Below are 15,450 nucleotides of genomic sequence, written 5' to 3' on the forward strand. Positions count from 1 at the left end.
ATTTCAGAAACACAAAGCAATATTACACTGTAAAAAATGAGTGCCTGTGTGGTCACAGCAGTCATCTGGTCGTCAGGTGTGAACTTTTGTTCCACCGCTGACGCCCACCTGTCTGTTAAAGCCCTAATCACCCACCTGTAGGTATCATGAGGTTCTTTATTATTTTGTCATGGACCAATTAGTGGTGCAGAGTTTTACAGGCAGTCCTGTTTGGGTCCTTTGGAACTTGAGTGAGGGTTTGCAGGAAAGCAAAACTTTGATGGTGCATTACCCTGAAGCGGGCCCCTTATTCAATTATTGCTTCCTCGTGTGGCTTTGTGTTATATAACCCATACTGCATGCCAGGAGAGGCTACAGTGAGAAATTGGGACACGAGGGACTCTTTATTGCTAGTGGTCAACTTGACAAACCAACAGGGATAAAAATAATTGTTACCAAATATGACTTCATCGAACAATTTCAGCAATTTATGTCACAATATCCAGCTGCCCCAGAAAGTAGTTCTTGTGTAAGCCCAGGCTTTGGAAACTTTTGGAAATTAAGACTGCATGAAAAGTAAGAGCGAGTCTGGTGGGGGGAAAGAGAGTCACCAAAAGGGCTCTTTCCCATAATTCACATTAAGTCAGGAACATATTTAAGCATCAACTAAATGCCACATTAGAAAGACATTCAATATCCCTTCTATCAAATTAGTATCCTTTCTCCAACTGCCAGTATATCCCCTTCAAATCCCCAAACCTCCCTCAGTGAAGCTCACAAATGGGGCAATTAAATTCAGGGTTTCAAACTCCTTTGAACTACACCTTCTGTCTGAATCCTTTAATATTCCGAGTGTGGGGTTCTCAAAGCTCATCAGGGCTATTTAGTACCTTTGGGCTCCCTTTTTAACAGGGACCACCAGCTCGCTCTTTTCTGTCATTCATTTCCTGGGGGAGTGGGAACGAAAGAGACACAGGGAAATGAACATTTTAGCGTGTGAAATACCTCCTGTCTGTGACTCTTTTGTCAAAGAGAAATTTCCCATGTGTTTACAAAAAAGAGATTAGCGCTCTGGACGTGTTCGTTCCAATTCCCTGGCCTGTCCTATCCTATCTAATCTCTTCTTTTCTCATGCCAATGTGTTTAGTAGGTTAGCCCTGGATCAAGTTGACTTTGATCCAATTAGCATCCAACACCACCTGACACTGGACACATCCTCCTGCCTTACTAATATGTGTAAGTTCACTCTCTTTTTCATAGTCCAACATTTTGCGTATGCTCTATATAGAGATATAAGCACCCCTTAATGACAAGTATGTTGGGTTTAAAGGGCCAACCGTGCCTGTTTAGTCGACCAAGGAACAAATGCTAATGAGTTATGGTTATCAGGCAGAGCAGAGGAAGATGAAACAGTCAGGAGGGGACATTTGCAGATCACAGGATTTCACAGCGTCTACACTGATCCAATTTATTGCTGCTCCGTGTAACTCAGAGGTTAGGTGAAATTTCATCAACTAATGAGCCATTGACAGATCGTAGTTTTGTGGTTACAGATAGCGTTTAAGCAGAGTGCCGCTGAATGTACATTCTCTCACATGTTTTCCTTGATGCTTTTATGATATGCCATTAGGTACATGAGTGACTCAGAATGGTCTTTATAAAATAGATTGCTTGGGGTAATTCTCGGGTAACACCTCAGGTATCAATGAAAAGAAAAACCCAGGAATTACAGCCGGGTTCTATTGTCAATTAGGAAAATAACCTACTACTCAGTTGATTTATTAATGGATGTGCCCAATTAGCAAACTTATCAATTAAACCTCATTCCTTTAACTGTAGTCGGCACCAGAATTACTAGTGAGTTAAACTGATTCTTAATGTTTTCATCTATTCAGGACTGAAAAAACGGCCAAATGTTGTGGCTAGGGTCTAACTCAGTGTAATTTTAAAAGCCTTGAATGTTCCTGTTGCCCGTCCAACAGTTTGCAATTGAGTACCAGAACCAGTAACATTCAAAAATAATTTATTTCAGAAATGTTTTGTGATCATATATTCATTCAGATTCTGCATGATAAGCTTTTGTTGCGTACAATAAAATCACCCCACAGGAATAATAAAAATAAAAAAAAAGTCAATGACATTTTTTTTCTTTTTTTGGGAACTGTGGAAACTAGCAACACACTTTGTTTTCACTATAGCGTCGTGAGTGTGCCTTGCAGGCGACCGGACAGCTCACAGTCCTCTGTGGCATAACTCCAGGCAGGTTTACAATAACTGCAGGGACAATCTCTTTTTAGCCAGACACACACTGAATGATCTGTAAAGCTTATGCACGAGAAGTGGAGTCACACACATACTCACACACAGGCATTAGCATTCAGGACAGTACAGCCACACCTGAATATTACCCAGTGGTTGATTACACAAAGGGGAAAGAGGTGAAACTCAATGACATCATCTCTTGGCGCAGGCCCAGCGCTGCCCCGTGATAGCGATCAGTAACAGAGAGCCGTCAGCTAGCAGGAGAGGGAACAGGAAAAAAAAAAGAAACATTTCTTATCAAAATCACACTGTTACCATTTAGCAGAACCAGCAGCTGTGCCCACATGTGACTGTCCCAGGATACTTCAGACAGTTCTGACACTCTTCGGCTGGATTTCAAAGCATCTCAGTAGACATAAAGTATGCAGAATGGGACTGATGTGTGTGTATATGTGAGCCAGCAAAGGGTGAAAAAATATGGGTTTGTGTATGCAAATTTATTCACAGCCCACATCCGTCAGGATTAAAAGAAGGCTCTCGAAAGCGTGAGGGCGAGCCATTACGATGCCACAGTCAAGGGCACCATCAGCAGTTCAGTCACAATTGGTGCCGGATATCATAAATAAGTGTTTACTCTATCAAGGCATCTTTGATCCACTGTAACACACTCACAAAAAAGACTTTAACACTTTCACTTTAACAGATATACACGCCTTTTATATATCTGCAAGGATCTCTCAGGCACAAGAGTCTTCAGCATTTGACCCTCCATGGCCAAATGTTGTTCAACTTTTCTATATATTTGTGTGCAATAGGCCGGAGAGTTGTTTCCTTGGAAACGCATGATTGTTGCACCAATGTTCTCCTCAAGCTGTCCAGGCCAACACGTTCAAATTTGTTCGATTTGGCATGAATTCCACATCCACTTCTGTCTTTTCTCTCTTTCATTCTACATCCAGTTCATCCAGTCCAAACACTTGTCCTTTTACGTCCACAATATGGCTCCATCATATTCTTCATTCAGTCTCCATCAAATGCACAATCTGCAGTGGCTTGATTTTGTCATCTAGGTACATCTACTTTATATTCATATATATATATGTATGTATATATATTTATATGTTTGTGTTTCTCCAAAGATTCTTGTGACTTTGTACAGAATCAGACGGCATCATTTCAATTTGTTCAAAGAAGCGTAACAAAAAAATGGAAGAACAAATAGTTATGCAAGTCATGCAAAAAGTTGAAAAAGCAAAAATAAAATAAAAATATGTTAGTGAGTATTTTATCATCTAGTGAAAAAAAAAAATCTGCACACACACTTTCACACATTTAACGATGAAAAAGAGCCCCAGAGAGTCTTATAGTTTTAGTTCCAGCCCGACTAGCGAAAAATGAAACGTAAAAAAGTGGAAAAAGAAAAGTAATGAAAATAAAAAAAGGCATTTAAAACTTGATTGGTTGAATGTGTGCTGCCATGTTATCCATCAACACGAGATGGGAAGATATTTCCAGAAATTTCTTTGTCCTTTTTAGCCTTTTTCACACAAAAGAGGAAAATCCAGCGATTGGGGCCCGCGAGCCAGGTGCTAGGCTGCTGGGTGGCCTGTAGAGGGTGCTGTGCTGGCTGGGGGGGTTGGAGCTCTGCTGAGAAGGGGTGGGAGTCCGGCTACCTTTGGGCCTGAAGAGGCTGCCCTGGCCCTGGGGCTGGCCCTGCGCTTGCTGAGGCTGGGGGCTAGGTGAACTGAGCTGGGGGGGCAGGGGCGGTAAAGGAGGCAGCTGTGGCGGCGCACAGACCGGGTGATCCGGCTCGCCCGACTCGGACTCGGTGTAGCTGTAGGCCTGAGCGCGGGATATGCCTTTCTGCTGTCGGCGCCAGGAGTTGTAGTAGGTTGGGTCGCTGATGTAGTGGTTGACGAAGGAGTGGGTCTTCTGTCGGTTGGGGTCCACCTCGTACTCGCTGTCGCTGCCCTGTGAGACGGAGAAAACAAAGAATTTATTAATCGAGTCGGCATTCAATGACTGCATGTCTGTGTTTCCATGTGGGGCAGTTAGAGATGCGGAGGCTATAAATGCAAATGATCATGAAGTTATTTAATTATTTTGAGAGATAGCCTCAATTCACAATCACCCCTGTTTCAACAATACACACATGCACACACACTTACATTTACAACACAGCACAGGAACACATGGACACCAAAAATGGTCAAAAATGGTCGAAGCATGATAACGGAAGGATGAACTGGTAATGAAGCGTGCATTGTAAATGGACCATCAACACAAGAGGGCAAAAGCCAGGTCTTAAACTAGTCAGTCACTGGACCAAACTTCATGTTCAAGATCTTTGTATCCATGTCAGGAAGAGGTGATGTGGTGTTTTATAGCAGGGTATACCATATACAAACCTAGAATGGGAATCTTAGGAGAGAGGACTGAATGGGATTGAACTAGCTAAAGGAACCAGTCACCTATCAGGCTACAAACATTGAAAGCAGGCAGCCACAGGAACCTCACCAAATGCAGTGGAAGTGTATGTAGGCCACCTGTCCCATATGAAAACACCAGCGCCTCCTATGGGTGAACAAAACAATGGGTTTTACAGAGAACATCACCATAACAGAATGAATCAAATGGCCCAGTCATGATGATGAGAATATCATACATATGTTATACATATATATATGCTGACGTTCTTTGTGAATGGTGTGGAAAGCTGAAAAAAAAAGGAACTAGGGCTGCAAATACTAATTATTTCGGAACCCTACGCAGACATATATCCATATATTTTAATATACTAACTTTTCCCGTGAACACGTTATTTCCGGTTGTGTTCTCAGATCTCAACTTATTTATGTTGTTCTGATAAAATAACAATGCTGGTTTTTCATTCAGATCTTGAGAAATGACAGGAAATAACTTATCATGGGAGAACCAGCATTGGTATAACAAGATAAAGAGAATGCTTATCGCTGTTTACAAGTTCCCCAACCAAGCATCTTGAAACTGATTTAGTTTTTTCTCAAACCAACAGTTCCAAACTCAAAAAAATGAGCAAATTATGTAATAAGATACTAATTGCAGCTGGTAAAGAATAATGACGTCGTGCAGCGCATTCTCGAACATCAAAAGTGTTGCTTTAGGAGTTAAATTGGAAAAAAAGAAGTTGAATTATTCTTCTTCAGTAAATCCATCTGAATTCCGTTTTGGCCATCTGTAAAGGAAGGAATAAACCTGATCACATTCTTGCCACTGACCCAACCACCTTGCTGCAGGCGGAGCTTGAAACACCATTGTATTGGTGTCAAGCCACATTCCATGTGTCAAACAAAGGCAATGGTCACTCAGTGGGGATTGCCTATCATAAGGTAATTGCTAGGAAAGCAAAAAGCCAGTTTTCCCAGATAGTCTGCTATTAATCCCCTGGCTGCAATGAGCTAATGCACAATCAGCTTTGCCAAATTGGTCGTCAGATAATTTCCCTGAGAGGTTGATAGGAGTATTAGTTGCGATCCGAAAGTAAGCAACAAAGGCTTGTTCTTTTCAGGACAGCAGAGTGCAGAGATGATGCTGATTATTATGTCTGTCCCAATGCCATATAATCATGCTTCATCATCTCATACAGAAACATTGCTCTAGGCACGCACTCGAAGGACACACTCCAGAGCACAGCACATATGTGATACATATGGCAGTGGTCTCAGATTTCCCTCAGTCTTACATGCCTCATGTCTACAATGCCAACCCCCGTTGTACAGTATAAAAGCTTTCCTTTTTTCGTCGTCAGCAGAGATTAAAAACGTCCAAACAGAACAATGCTTGTGTTGAATTAAAGGAATAAGATCCAGCTTTCTTGTTCCCGTTTGGTTCTAAACAAAGGGAATTGATCCCCCTCCCCTCTTGCTCTCATTTTTACACAAATGAATCCAAGGCAGACATTCTGCCCAGTGAGGTTTGGCTCAACATTCAGAAGTTGATCACACTTCCTTTTTTTTCGTACTTATTTATTGTAATTCTTCGCATATGGAGCGTAGGAGTGTTGGATGCGTCATTGGCTGATTGTGTGTTTGTTGTCCTTCACTAATATTGTCCCCCCTAGTAGTAAACACTTGAGGCTGACCTGTGTTGGAAAGCATTCCGGTCATGCCAGCGTGTTTAGCAACACAACAACACAATAAAAGCGAACCAACAAGACAGGCTACTGAGCCACTTCAAGCAGCATTACCTCACTCCAAAGGCATTAGCACTGCAGCGAGAGATGAAACATCACTCGGGTTGTGTTTGTGGCAGTGTGAAAGAGGCAGCGCAGACCAAGTGTTGACACAGTCCAAGTCTCTGCTTGGCTGTGGAGTGTGTGCAACAGATGTTCTGACTCTAGGGTTGCCCTCTAATAATCAGCCAAAGGTATGTACATGAAAAGTGTCTTAGCCAGCCAAGGTTTTATTGGTTGGATATTCCCAGAAAAACAAAACAAAAAAAAATCCATCAAAGAATTTCATTTCGTCTGTTGTAAGTGTGTCTACTAGACATCTCTGTCATTTTAAGAATTTTTTTTTTTTCTTAAGTGGACATAGTCCAAAACATGACTTCCATGGTTCATTAAGTTTCAAGCAGCAGAAAGTATATCTGAGGGGTGTTTTCACATCACTTTTGTATAAAGGAAGAAGATGGAGATGCATAGTCCATATTCATAAAAGTCAATGGTTTCGAAATACTTTTGATTAATTATTTGTTTTGGCTTTAGCATGGGCTTTAAAATTTTATAGAGGTAATTGAATGAATTGCATAAATGTGCAAAGACCAGTTGATGATTGGCTTAAACTAATTAACTACTTGTTGACTACAAAAATCCAGAGTTTTGGGCAGCCCTATCTGACTCTCAATATGTTCTACATTCAGGTTGACATAACTCAAATTAGTCCTCCTTTGATTTTGGTCCATCACATATCATTAATAGAATAACTAAGACCCAAACTAAGAGCCTACAGTGGTCATGCTTGACAGTTTGCCTCAGGGGCAGCAAGGCCTGTGAAACTGCTCCCTTAATCAGCTCATTACAAGCTAATTACTTAAGCTGAATGCTGTGAAAGAAGCAGACTTTAGGCATGAAATGCAGCATTGCACCTCAGCCCCAAGGGAACCACCATCTCATTTATGCAAGGATATGTGTAAGACAGACACATAGCAGCCTGCCAGTGACAATTATTCAACATTATTTCATCATTATGATGTTCAATTAGGCAGAGAAACAAATCTATCCAATTAACTGGAAAACCTCTCGGCAGTAGTTTTGTTTATCTTTAGGATAATAAAGTTGTCACTGTTTACACATACACAGGAGGGAGAACAATTCCCCGCATCTACACAGCAGCCATTTTCCACTGACCTCATGCTCAGGGTACGAGGAATTGAAAGGAATAAATCTTTTCAGCAAGGTAGGAATTTGCCTTCGGCTCTCCAAATTAGTTTAGCTTAGTTTATTGGTTTATTTGAATCAGGGACAGCGTACAAAAAAACATCAGTCTCAGAAGAGAAGAGATGCCTTGTACCAAATAAATGTAATAATTTTATATCTCTATTTCTTGATTTGCAAATTTTAAACCAGAGGAAAATGACAAATTGTTGGCTTTGACTGCTTTGGATAAAAGCGTCTGCTAAGTGAATTTTAGAATTGAATTGTAGATTTCGTAAATGATCACAAAGTGGATTTTGAAACTTTATTAACTTCTCAAGGTAAACAACATTTTGTTAACATGTTAGCTTCTGAAAAACAGGGCACAAAGCTAACTTAAGAAATCAACACATTTCTAGCTGACATTACCTTGAGTTAGCTCACATTACCATTGTCAAGCTAACATTTCCATTAGAACAATAACTGAATAACTTAATCGTAAGCTAGCTAACAATACATACTGTTTGCTAGCTAACATTACCACAAGCTAGAATTGTATTCCGTACCAACCTTAATGTGTAACACAATCCAATTCCTAGTTATGTTAGCTGGTTGTAGCCTAAGTAAGTAACATAACTTAGTTGTAAGCTAGCTAACAGTAAATACTATTTAGTAGCTAATATTACCATAAACAAGGATTTTATTCCTGTTCAACTGTCATGTGTAAGGCTATGAAATAATTGTGCTTGCTAGGAGTTGGTTGAATGCTAACTGGAACAGTTGGCTAACAGTAGCCAAGAAGTAATAGTATTTTGTCTTATGTGGCCCAATGTCCCGCTGGATTTTTACTATCCAATGTGTGCGTATGAATTGTCAAGCCATTAAATGACAGCAATTTTTCAGAATCCCTTTTTAAGTTGTAAGTTTTGCCTTGGAAAAAAATGGCCAATATGGTGAAGGTGGAGATGTTAAAAAAGGGTATACAACAGTAGCAGTGCATTAAAAATTGGCAGAAATAACTCCAATAGGCTAAACAAGCTGCTACACAGCTTGAGAATTGAGAGAACTTTAGCTTGAAAATAGCCTCTGATCTTTTGGCACTAAACATATCCATTCATTCATATTCAGGCTTATATTTTGTCCCAAAAAGCTCCTTTATGGTTAAATAAAATTACATTTAGTCTTAACCTTCCTATGGTTTCTTATCTGGCATGAGACAGAAGCAACAATCTAATAACAAGAATTTCCCCAATCCCCATCCCCCTTTCCCAAAATGAATGCATACCCCAGTACCACAGAGTGGGTCAGTCCTTTGTCCTCTAGTTATGGATTATTGCAAAGAGGAGGGGGAAGAAGGGGGGGGGGCTGTCTGTGTCACTCTCATTGATGAAGTGAACACAGCAGGGGTCCTCAGAGACAATGACAGTACATGAGGGACTGGAGGAGAGGGATTAAAGAGTCCCAAGACATTCACAGTATGCATACATTTTTAGTGCCTTAAGCGATTTTTCAAGTCAGAAAAAAAAAAGTATTAAATTGGAGGGAAAGCAGGAAGCGGACAATATGTTTAGCAGTATACTGAAATTCCTGCTGCATCAAAGTCAAGTTGTAATTTGTCATTATCAAAGAAGGAATATAGACCTCTCTAGGTGCTCATAACCCTTCTCTGCTAGCGTTATGTGGTTGATCAAAAAGACATAACCAAGGGATTTGATAGTTTGTTGGGCATTAATACTGGCACAGACTGATGGACATTAATCCAAGGAGAGTGTTGGATCCAGGTAGTTTCATTATCTTTCATTTATTATGATTCTGTAGTAATTTACTCTCTGTAGTTCTAGCGAGTAATGAGGCAGGCTTTCATCTCACAATTCCTCCTTTCGCCAGTCCTTTGTATCGCTCTCTACTGCCCCCTCAGATACCATAAAATTATTACAAAATCTAATCTATTTGCGGTCATAAATTCCCTTAAATCTGGGTCATGACATCATCCGTCAGACTGGTTTAATAAAAAAAACAAAGCTGTATGGTGTCATTATCGAGACAGTCCCAACATTACAGACAGTGTTCTCGGTTGAGCTCGAGCCAAAAAAGCTTCAGCAACAGGAGAGACAGGGGGGTGGCAAAGAGTTAGACGGAGAGAGAGCGGACATTTTCATTTCTCTCTACCCCCCCCCCGGGAACACTCTCAGAGAAAGAGTGAGATCTACAATCCATCTCTGATTCAGAGATGACATCACCTGTCTTCGACTGGTTTCGGCCTTTAATGACACACAAAGACGGTGCCACACAGACAACCTTGGGGGAAAAAAAAGAGAAAGCCTATACTGTAAAGGAAAAAGAAGTCAATAAGGGAATACCTACAGGGGAGCAGAGATGTAATGGTGGCCTTGTTGCCTTGCCAAGTCAATGTTAGCTTCCTCTAAATCCGCTCTTGAGGAGGAGTACAATACTCATCTTATACCTGCTGGTGGAGGCCCCCGCGGATTAAAGAGGACAGACAGCACAATGTCATTACGATAGCTCAGAGTTATCCGCTGAGTAAAACTTCAAAGAGCATTCCTGGGTGTCTCCGTAGCACCACTGGGTGATGATTCGGTGGGGCTGTAATGGGCATGGCAGAGGTGCCAGAGGGTAAGCAGTCAGGGCTCCGTGCGCTTCAGCCCATCAAAGCCAACATCTGCTGGGTGTGTGTGTGTGCAGTGTGGCAGCAGGCAGATGTTCTACTCTCTCACTCTGGAGGAGAAGTTAGCGTATTAGGCCATGTTTGACAACGCAGAAGTGCGAGCAGTAGATATGTCAGAGGGGGGCGACGAAATGACGAAATGATTCCTTTGAGGGGATGTTATCGTGCTGCGACAGGTCCTGTCCGTAGTGATTCATTGCGGGGAGATTTTTCATTTGATCTGGAAGTAGGACTCAGGTCCAGATAAGGCCAGGTGGAGAGAGATTTCTGGCTGTGGAATTCACACTAAAGATGTACCCAGGTTGAGAGATGTTCTGAGATAATTTGGGAATTGCCTAGAGTAAAGAATTCCAAGATGAAAGAAGGCACTGAAGGAAGCCTTGAAAGCAACAGAGTTCAAGACCACTCAACCCCCCCCCCCCCCCCCCCCCCAACCTGGCGCTTTCATCTGACGAGGATCAAAACCAGACTGAGAACCGCAAGATGGCACAACCAAAACCACGGAGAGCGGAGGAGGAAGGTGGCATAAACAAAAACAGAAACAGCATATATGTATTTAAGACATAGGGGAAGAAACTGGATAAAAGACAGGACAGAATTCAGGAAATCAGAGACATGACGGTGAACAACACAACAACTGATCAATGAAGATATCGAGTTAGACTCACTTACTTTGCTAGATTCAGCAAACGCCAAAAGTCAGACAGCCCAGAAATAGCTTGTTGATCATCTATTAGTCAAGATGAATTCTGCTTAGAGGATTCAAAACTGGGAGTTTTCACTTCTAAAGCGCTAATGATGCAAGCTAACTAAGTATTCTAGATAGCCTCTGAGAGGACTCTGACTAGACTAACTGGAAATTCAAGAAAATTCAGAGGGGAAAGTTTCACAGACTTTCTTGGCAGGAACTTCCAATACCTATCTAGTCCCTTAAATCCCTTTTACAGAGAGCGTCTGCCCACGCTGTCTTACATAACGAGTGCTGTGGCTGAGAGCAGTGGCCTGGATCACAGGTAGATGTTTTCCAGAGCGACATTCTCCACAGGTCACCGCCTGGTCTAAAAAAAAAACTGCGTTGCAGCCTAGTGAACAGAGTCATTAATCTCTCATCTCTTCTTTGTGCATTACCGTAGCTCTACTTCTATGACCCTCGCAGGCTGAGTGCGTTTAGATGTGCGACAAAGAAAAGTGGACAGTATGAATCGACACACTACAAAGGCGACAATGAAGAGCTGAATTCCTGAGGAATTCAAGGAGATGACAGCCGGCACACAGACAGTGGACAGGTACACACATAGACAAGGTACGAACACACATATAACAGATACAGACTTTATGCAGACAGAGAGTGAACCTTTTTTTTCACATATCAGATATGTTATAGAAGTTACTACTGCACCTGTGAGTCTGAGATTTCTGAGGGTTTTTCGGTCAGACTGCTGCTCTCTGCAGGGATCAGGTCATTGTACTTTGTGCTGACGTCCTCGTCCGAATAGTGAAGACTGCCCGGACTGGGCCTGGGAGGAGATCTGAAGGATAAAGACAGACATTTAGAATTACTTCAAGAATTGAGTTGACCCTGACAGTGTCATGGTAACTATTTCAAATCTGTTATGACTTTAATTCCCCTGAATAACAACTTGGGTCATATATTATACAATGTTTGACTCATCCAATTCACTGCTGAGAACTGGGACAAAGGCGATATTACAAAAAGTAAACTGTGGGCAAATATGATGAAGATGACGAGAGAGCTTTAAAGAGTACAACAAGCTGACTTTTTTTTTGGAAGGGAAACCAAATGTTACTTTATAAGTGAACTGTCTGATCACTGATTGACTGTGCAGAATGACTTCCTTGTTCAGCTTTGAACTACAGTACTACCTGGAATCGTGTGCACACAGTTTTCCCCCTAATAAAAGTTAGGGATTATTGCAAACATTTTTGGCACGCTCAAGTGTATGTGTTATTTCTTAACTTTTGTGGAAAGTTCTGCAACGTTTAAAGCTTGTTGATTTTCTAAGGACATACAGTATAGACTATTTGGCTCTGCATTCCAATGAAACCAGTCTAGCATGGTATTATAGGTGAGCATTTCTAAGGGCCTAGTAGAGCTGATTATTTTGGGAAGGCTTTGCTGCAATGCAACTTCATATACTTGCAAATGCATGCTTCAGGTACATCACTTGAATGCCATATTTCTGCTGGTTCTCTCGTGATCTCACTGAAAACGCTGTTGTTTCCAGAGTAGCTGCACCTGCATACAGAACGCTGTGAATGTCTTTAAAGTTGTGTTTTCTTTTTGTTTTTTTACACTGACTTTAGCTAGATATTCAGGGAAGGAGTGATGATGTTCATATCCTGTGACCGGCGAGTGACCGGCGTGATCTTAGTGAAAGTAATAAAACTATTTTATTGTTTTTTTTATTGGCTAATACGTTGATCTCTGCTCTTTTTAAAAAAAAAAAAATGTGAATATATATCGAACTACAGGTAGAATTGACATGAAGGAAAAAAACTAGTACTAGTTTTAATGTAATGCTAATATATCCAAAATATTTAATGGCTTAAATGATGTGCATACCGTCATCTTTCCTTAATCCAGAATATTTTTAAAGCGGTTTAAGGATGAGCAATGTATCACAATGTCTGAGAATCGTGGGATACTCAGGAGACGTCTGCCTTCAGCCAGTCTCTCCTGGAATAAATCATTCCCCCTGATTCCGCCCGCTCTGTGGGCTGTGGAATGTCAAACCACCGGGGCCCTTGTGACTAAATTATACACTGAACTCTCGCCGTGCTCGAGAGGTCATCAAACAAGAACGGCAGCCTCCGGCTTTGATCTGGCAAATGTTATCAGAGCCGACACGAGTGATGGCGCGGATTAAACCGTCGGTGGCATACCGCGGCGATCAAATATATCATTTGGATGTAAATGTAAAGAGTGAAAGTTATGGGATTGAGCAAAGGGAAGATCCTTCAAGGGAGTTTCGAGTGGGAACACGGCGGAGGAGTGGTGTTTACTGAAGCTAAAAAACTGAACGTGAAAGAGTTTGGAATGAGTCAAAATGAGGGCAGGAAAGGAAAACGTTCCTTAAAAATGGCTTCCCTAGTCAGGCGTTCTTTAAGTAAATATGAGACGAGGAAAAACCCTTGCTGCCTAAGCTCCTCCATACTTTCCACTGTCCCCATCCTGCTAAACAAACACCCATCTGTTTCTGCTGATTGGTGCTGGTTTGGCTGAGACTACGGGGACATACTGACTCCGGCTCATTTTTCCAGGCCTGAGTGCGGGCCAGCCAGAGTTGCCGTTGGAGCTGCAGCAGCAAATACACATAACAGCTCTTTACGCGTCTGAACCGCATTTGCATATTTTGAATAAATATATTTTGAAAGCATTTCAAAAATGTTGTGGATAAATTCCAGCAGTTTTCACAAGCGGCGGTGGGGTTTTTGAGCGGACCAAATGGAAGACTCCACAGGGAAATCACGGAGAAAGCTGTAATTCAATTTCCCCTTGATGTGTTGTACGAAAGCAGATTCATTCACTTAACCTGAGTGGACGAGCGTACAATGCAGAGCTACTTCTGTGATGTGTTGCAGATTGGCTAATTATGGTGATAATACTGTAAATGTATATTTTAGGATGCTTTACAGAGCTCATGCTCAACAATAGCTTCCCTGATGTTTTGCAATATTCCCAATGCTTCTCTGATAAAAGAGGAAGGGGGGTTAAAAATGCCTACGAATTATCTGTAGCCAGCTAAAACACTCAATTTCAACAACTCCAAAAAATATATCATGCTCAATGTCTGTCGGAGTTGAAATAGTTATTGTACAAACTCAATACTGTTGGTCTATCTCAGCATCCTTTCTTACCTCGAATCTGTCTGAGAAACGATTCCACTAAAAGTTCAAATGTTCTGTCCTATTAAAGCTCCCGTTAAGAGTATTTAGCTGGTTATGAAGCAGGATGAAATGAACACTGATGCCTCTACATGATCAATACAAGCGAACAAGACCATCTGTGAGAAGATTGGTTCTTTCTGTATAGCTATATGAAAGGTCAGTAACTGTGGCAAAGTGGCAGGTGTCAAACGATGTGACCTACAGCTCGCTGTTGGTGGTTTATTCTTTACAAAAAGACTCACCGCTTTCACACTTCGATATCGATTTTAAGGTTGTGCTGTTTGTTTTTAAAGCCTTAATGGCTTGCACCCCCCACCCCCGTACATTACCAACCTCCTTCACTCGTACTCTTTATCTAGGCTACATAGACCGCTCGCGGCTCAAGCTAAAAGGTGATCTTGCGGTCAAAGTGGAACAGTGGGACAGCCTCCGCCGATCCGTCAACTCTGCCCCCTCTGTTGACTCTTTTAAGTCCTGTCTTTAAACTTATTTTTTACATGTTAGCGTTTGAGTCCGCTGGTCCTGAATAGGCTGTTTCTCTAAGGTTTTGCCTTTGTTGCTTTATTTCGGGGGGTGAGCTGTAGATGAGAGTGAAAAAATGGGCATTTCATACAATACAATCATCCAATCACTCAATTTTTATTTGTATAGCGCCAATTCACAACATATGTTATCCCAAGACACTTTACAAAAGAGCAGCTCTAGACCTTACTCTTTGTGTATATCTACAAAGACACAATGTCAGTAGTAATGGTACGTGTAGTATTGGCAGTAATAGACTGATCAGTCTAGCAACTGGTGAATTGTTTGTCTTAATGTGTTCTCTGTCAATAGGAACATTGAAATCCCGAAAGCCCACAGGCATTTGGTTTAAGGAAAGCCACACACAACAACAAGATGGAAGATGCTTTGGTTGAGAATGTGTTTTCATTGTGCGTCTTGAGTAATGATTGTAATGGCTTTGGAGAGGAGTGCAAATGGAGACTTGATTTGTTTGTCTTTCTGTAATTTTTAGAGGACATCCTTAAGAGCAAGTCTTAAACTGTACGAAACATGTTTGAGAAACAAGGTCCTGTCAGTGTGAACCAGGAGCTCAGAACAACAAACCAAGTGGGAGTTTGACTTCACTCTTTTACTGAATGTCATTACTCAACAAATATTTAGTTATATATTATATAGATATATTTGATATCTGCAATTACCAGTGTTTTTAAAATGTTGC

At 41.3% G+C, this 15,450-nt stretch overlaps 1 protein-coding gene across 6 annotated transcripts in view; it reads right to left on the reverse strand.

Annotated features, from left to right (window-relative positions):
- Positions 1-1,985: 1,985 nt before the first annotated feature.
- sdk2b (sidekick cell adhesion molecule 2b) overlaps positions 1,986-15,450 on the reverse strand; it is a 303,380-nt gene continuing 289,915 nt past the window's right edge. For 3 of the 6 annotated variants that reach the window (XM_061027783.1, XM_061027781.1, XM_061027782.1), the window contains exons 44-46: positions 11,719-11,848; positions 4,759-4,815; positions 1,986-4,212 (exon numbers count right to left, since the gene is read on the reverse strand). In XM_061027783.1, coding sequence (XP_060883766.1) covers positions 3,784-4,212; positions 4,759-4,815; positions 11,719-11,848 — 616 coding nt within the window. In that variant the 3' untranslated portion in view covers positions 1,986-3,783. The remainder of the gene's footprint in view (positions 4,213-4,758; positions 4,816-11,718; positions 11,849-15,450) is intronic. The other 3 variants (XM_061027786.1, XM_061027784.1, XM_061027785.1) reach the window with 1 other exon arrangement.

This window comes from Labrus mixtus, chromosome 21, assembly GCF_963584025.1.
Source record: "Labrus mixtus chromosome 21, fLabMix1.1, whole genome shotgun sequence".
NCBI classification, from domain to species: Eukaryota; Metazoa; Chordata; class Actinopteri; order Labriformes; family Labridae; genus Labrus; species Labrus mixtus.